Source organism: Cydia splendana, unplaced genomic scaffold (assembly GCF_910591565.1).
Source record: "Cydia splendana unplaced genomic scaffold, ilCydSple1.2 scaffold_46_ctg1, whole genome shotgun sequence".
Taxonomy (NCBI): Eukaryota; Metazoa; Arthropoda; class Insecta; order Lepidoptera; family Tortricidae; genus Cydia; species Cydia splendana.
This window is the reverse complement of record NW_026946889.1, coordinates 1579206-1584904: the sequence shown is the minus strand read 5'-3', so window position 1 is coordinate 1584904 and position 5699 is coordinate 1579206. Positions and strand designations below refer to the sequence as shown.

At 37.5% G+C, this 5699-nt stretch overlaps 1 protein-coding gene across 2 annotated transcripts; it reads left to right on the top strand.

The window, feature by feature from the left end:
* Positions 1–200: 200 nt before the first annotated feature.
* On the top strand, positions 201–5035 carry LOC134805629 (uncharacterized). 2 transcript variants are annotated; one of them, XM_063778898.1, is made up of 3 exons: positions 201–330; positions 884–1925; positions 4421–5035. In XM_063778898.1, exons 1-2 carry the CDS (start codon positions 222–224, stop codon positions 1918–1920), a joined length of 1146 nt encoding a protein of 381 aa, XP_063634968.1. In that variant the 5' UTR covers positions 201–221; the 3' UTR covers positions 1921–1925; positions 4421–5035. The 2 variants fall into 2 exon arrangements, with proteins under 2 accessions (XP_063634968.1, XP_063634967.1); XM_063778897.1 differs by lacking the exon at positions 4421–5035 and having other exon boundaries at positions 884–2638.
* The last annotated feature ends 664 nt before the right edge of the window (positions 5036–5699 follow it).

The window sequence follows — 5699 nt, the reverse complement described above, 5'->3', positions numbered from 1 at the left end:
TCTCAATGTATCAGGCATTGCACATTAGTTTAAAGCTAGAAAATGGAATAAAAAGTACTAAAATGACTACCTTCCCCCACTCCTGCCTCACCGTCACCCGGTTCTTGCGCCCGAGTTCGTGTCATTCTCTTTCTTTGTGCGGGCATTGCAACATCGTGTTACGTAACTTAGTCATTCCGAAATATCGTATCCTTTTCTTTGGATCGCACAAAGCAGTTATAATGGGAAAACGTAAACGTAAGGATAAAAATCGTCATTTAAAAGAAAAGATTAGGCGATTAGAAGATCGACTCAACCGTTGTTCATCATCAGACTCGGCAACAGACGAAGGTTAGTGTCTTTTTTTGTTTAAATAGAACAATAGTAAGTACCTAATGAATTCAAACTATCATGCATTAATTGTCACTACGACAAAATACTGTGGAATGCGTAATAAATTGAATCTACCCTCTTAAATCGGAGAAAAACTTAATGCTTCGATTCAAACTCGAACGAATCTATATAAACAAAGAGTCTTTTTTTTATGTCCTTTGTACTGTTACCGGATTATCAATGTTCGTTATTTACTTTATTAAAAATTACATTTTAGGTAGTAATGGTTCTGTAAACGAAAGATTTTCATCGTATAACATGGACATTAGATAATAAATAGTTTAATGTCATAACATAAACTTGTTAAAAGTATTAAAAGGTTACTCGAGCCATTTTAAGCCTAGATATGCCAACTAGCAGTCCCGCGTCATAGCGTGCCTATGCCCAGTGACTCAAAAGTTTCAGTCCAGCGATATAGCGAGCCTATACCCAGTGACTTAAAAACACTAGTCCAGCGGCATAGCGAGCCTATGTTCAGAGACTTAAAAATTGTTTTTTATCGTCTTTACAGAATACAATAATTATGATGGGTACTACCCAGAACCGTACGATTACCCTCACAATCTAGGTAATGAAGACGAAGTGCCCCTAATACCGTGGTCTGATTCGGAACACTCGATTCCTGATACAACGCCTAAATCGGTGATCATGCAACCTACACCGATAGCGGACCCAGCTCTTAATGCCGGCGTACCCAGTAACGTCAATGAAACGGTATCGGCTGATCCCGGTATCACCACCGAGACTGATACATCACAAACATTGCCGTCTGATATATTAGAGGCCCTCGGGGACCCGAAGGGAAAAGAAGAAATATATGGGCCAAAAATACCTGATGAAATCTCTAAACGTTGGGGCCGGGTACTCGTTGATGGCCTAGAGAAAGATGCAAAGCAAAAACTACCTGAAAAGCACCTGATACCGGATAACTTTCGTTTGGCCAAAGCTCCTATTTTAAATCCTGAGATTATATCGGTGCTTAACGAATCAGTCAGATATCGTGACAAATTATTAGAAAAAGAGCAAAACCAACTGGGCCTAGGCATTTCTGAGCTCACAAATCTAGCTTCAGCGGTAATCAAAGAAAACTTAGATAAAGTCGAAATACTAAAGAAACTTTCTGAAGCTAGCCAGATTTTCCTAGACCTTCATCACGATCAGACCACTAGGAGAAGAAAACTCATAACCACAACTCTTGACAAAAAGTTTGTCAACATTATATCGGACGTAAAAAGGGATACCTACCTGTTTGGTGAAAACCTAGGGGAAAAAATAAAAGCCACAAAAACAGCGGAAACATCAGGGCTGCAAGTGAAGCGTAAAGAGGTCAACGCTATCGCGTCTACGTCTAGGAAATATCCCAACCAGGGAAACTGGAGGGGCCCACCCCGAACATACCAATACCAATTTCAACATTTTCAACGAGCACCCAGACAGGGTGGGCCGAGACCGCGCTACCCTCACCAGCAATACCGGTACCGTCCGCCAGTTCCCGATCGTCAAGCCCAATCGACGCGCAAGCCGCCCAACAAGACCCCAAAAGCCTAATAGAGGTAAATGTACCCCATGCGGGTAGACTGAAATATTTCTATAATGAATGGTGTAATATTACTGACGATCAGGTAGTTTTGAGCTATGTGAAAGGACTAGTCATACCTTTCAATAGCCCAGTCATGCAAAATGTGTTTCCAGCAAATAACAATTTTAGCTTTCTAGAAATTGAGCAAATCAATTGCGAGATTAATAAATTAAAGGACTTAGGCGCGTTGATAGAGTGTAAAGATATACCTGGACAGTTTTTATCTAGTATCTTTCTTACTCCAAAACCAGATGGCTCTAATCGTTTCATACTTAATCTTAAAAACCTAAATAAACACATTGCACATCAACATTTTAAAATGGAAGATGTGCGAACGGTGACAAAGCTTATGACAAAAAACTGTTTTATGTCCACCATAGACCTAAAAGACGCATATTTTTTGATCCCAATTAATACTAAGAGCAAAAAGTTTCTGAGGTTCAAATTTCAGGGAAATACCTTTGAATTTCAGTGTTTACCTTTCGGCCTCTCCTTGGCGCCATATATATTTACCAAGTTACTCAAACCAGTGACGGCGGTTCTAAGAAGCAAAGGCTACGTACTAGCTATTTACCTAGATGATATTATATGTTTAGGCGGTACTTATGATGAATGCCTAACTTGCGCTACGGAAACCGTTAATATACTAAAAAATCTAGGTTTTGTAATAAACCAGACTAAGAGTAAATTAATACCTAGTCAAATTCAGACTTATCTCGGTTTTGAGTTAGACTCTGTTAATATGCGTCTAGGCTTACCAAATAAGAAAAGACAAAAAATCGTAGACTGCCTCAAATATATCCACAATAAAAAATCAATCACTATACGTGATTTCGCCAAGCTTTTAGGTCAATTATGCTCAGCCTGTCCAGCGATTGCTTATGGGTGGGTTTACACCAAACCCTTAGAGCGTGAAAAATTTCTTGCTTTACAAAAATCGGGAGACAACTATGATAGCCTTATTAGTATTGGGGCTCACCTTAATCCTGACTTTATATGGTGGAAAAATAAAATTTTAACTTCATATAACCAAATCCGAGAGGGCAAATTTATTTTAGAAATTTTCTCAGACGCATCCTTGACAGGCTGGGGAGCATATTGTAACGGTGAAAGAACCGGAGGTTTTTGGAGCCCACAGGAGGCTAAAAGACACATAAATTTTCTCGAGCTGCTTGCAGCTTTTAATGGATTAAAATGTTTTGCTCGGAATCTTAACAACGTAGAAATATTACTACGCATTGACAATACCACTGCCATATCATACATAAACAAATTTGGCGGAGTACAGTATATTCATCTAAATAATATTACTCGTAAGATATGGCAGTGGTGCGAGTCCCGCCAGTTATACATATATGCGTCATACATTAAATCCAAAGACAACGTTGAGGCAGACGAAGAATCTCGTCATCGCAATATTGATACCGAATGGAGTTTATCTCCCTTAGCATTTCAAAAAATTACACGTTACTTTGGATTTCCTGAAATTGACCTGTTTGCGTCCAGATTAAATAATAAATGCCTCAAATACATTTCATGGAAACGCGACCCTGAGGCATTTGATATTGACGCATTTACGCAAAACTGGGCTAACTTTTTCTTTTATGCTTTTCCGCCTTTCTCGCTTATTCTCAAAAGTCTGAGGAAAATCATAAATGAAAAAGCTACAGGTGTAATGGTCGTTCCGGACTGGCCCAGTCAACCCTGGTACCCAATTTTCATGAAGCTCTCCAAACATAAACCGATAACATACCTTATAACATACTCCGTTTATTGTATATTGCTATGGCCGACTCCATAATTAACTACGGCATATCCAGCTATGGGCGAACCTATAAAACTTACTTACAACGAATACATAAACTACAGATTAGAATATTAAAAACTATAGTTCCGCTAAAAATAAAACAACAATTCAGACATAACTATGAAAACTTGTTTAGTTATTGCAGGGTGCTAAGTGTATATGATAAGGCTAAACTGGCTGTAATCTTAGAATATAAGCATTGTCTGGGAGAGCTGAAGAGATATAATAGACCAAATAACCTTCGCAGCCTACCAAATGAACCTAATTTTATGACTACTAAAAATAATAACGAATATGGTAATAGAACCTGGTCCTCTTATGTTCCTAAAGCTCTAAACAGCTTTCCCAGTCATGTAATTGAAAATATAGATAAGAAACCTAATAATATTAAGGATATTGTTAAAAAGGCACTGATAGAGATAAATGTAAAAAGACTCAGTAGCATGTAAAAACACTTAATGGTAATGTTCAATAATAATGTTGATAGGGGTTGCTCCCCATGTCCCTTAGTTCTAATAATCTTAAAAATGTAAGATTAGTTCTAAGTTGACTTGTATATTTATTCTTTTTTATTTAAAATAAACAGTTTAAATTTAATTTAAATTTAATTTTTTTTTTATATATTTCAATCCCGAGCCTGAGTTGCTTCTTTCTCCTTTCAGGAAGAGACACCCTCTCTGGAGTCGCCTTTCCCTGGTGGCATCACTATTATCCGGGAAGCATTTAGAAGACAAAATCTAAATCTAGACACAATTGATATTTTAATATCATCTTTATCAAAAAACTCTTTAAATCAGTATAATAGTGGATACAAAAAGTGGTGGACGTTTTGTTCAAAAAATAACATAAGTATCTACTCCACCAATATTCCTGATATTCTTGCGTTTTTTACGGCTGAATATAACGCCGGTGCAAGTTACTCCACTTTAAATACAGTTCGTTCTGCACTTTCCTTGATATTGGGCAAAAAGTTCAGTAATGATGAAAGGGTCGCTAGGTTCATAAAAGGTGTTTTTAAAACAAAACCTGCGTTACCAAAATATCAGTCAACCTGGGACCCTAATCTAGTTTTAGACCAAGTCTGTAATTGGCATCCTAATGAGGACTTGCCTTTAGAAAGAATTACAAAAAAGTTGGTAGCTCTTCTTGCGTTGTCTACAGGACAACGTATGCAGACGCTAGCCCTTATTAGCTTATCCAATATCAAGGTAAATGAAAAGAATATTGAAATTGTAATTAATGACCTAATTAAAACTTCAGCTCCGGGTAGATCTATGCCCCGGACCGGTGTGAAGTTAGCAGCCAAAGTTAGCAGCCGCCGATAACCCAACCAAATTAAGAAGTCAACATTTTTAATGTAAAAAATGTCATAGAAAACCAGTAGAAGACCACCTGATACATGTAATTACAAAGTAAACAGACCGAACAAGACTACAAGTGATGAAAAACTAAAATATGTACATTTTCATCAAATAACTCATGCTATCTGTAATATCGCCTAGTAAAACGGCAAGCAAGCTCTAGAGGTTTTTAAAACAGGTTCCATGCAGCTAGATAACCAAGGTAAAAAGCTGCTGGGATCTATAAGTCATACTCGACCATAAACTTGGAGAAAAGGGGAGACCAAGACAAACTGAACCCAAAATATTCTAAATAATTGCAGTATTCAAAGATTTCTAGCATGAAGGACGGCAGGCAAGGGATTTTCGACCTATCTGACAGATAGCTACTGTCATAACCTGCAAAAGATTGTGCATCGCAAGTTGATACTCGATCGATAAGACTAGTCAATTAACAGAAAATTATAAAATTAAGATTTTCTTACTTAAGTGGCTGATGAGAGCTACAAGTGCTCAAACGGCAAGCAAGAGATTTTTGAAAACTGAACTATATAGCTAGATAATCATGCTAAAGAACTGCCGAGAGCTTTAAGTGATACTC

Bases quoted from the DNA above. Each gene is read 5' to 3' on its own strand.
- LOC134805629 (XM_063778898.1), top strand. From the start codon at position 222: ATGGGAAAACGTAAACGTAAGGATAAAAATCGTCATTTAAAAGAAAAG. The intron at 331-883 runs GTTAGTGTCTTT...TCGTCTTTACAG, and splicing joins AGACTCGGCAACAGACGAAG to AATACAATAATTATGATGGG.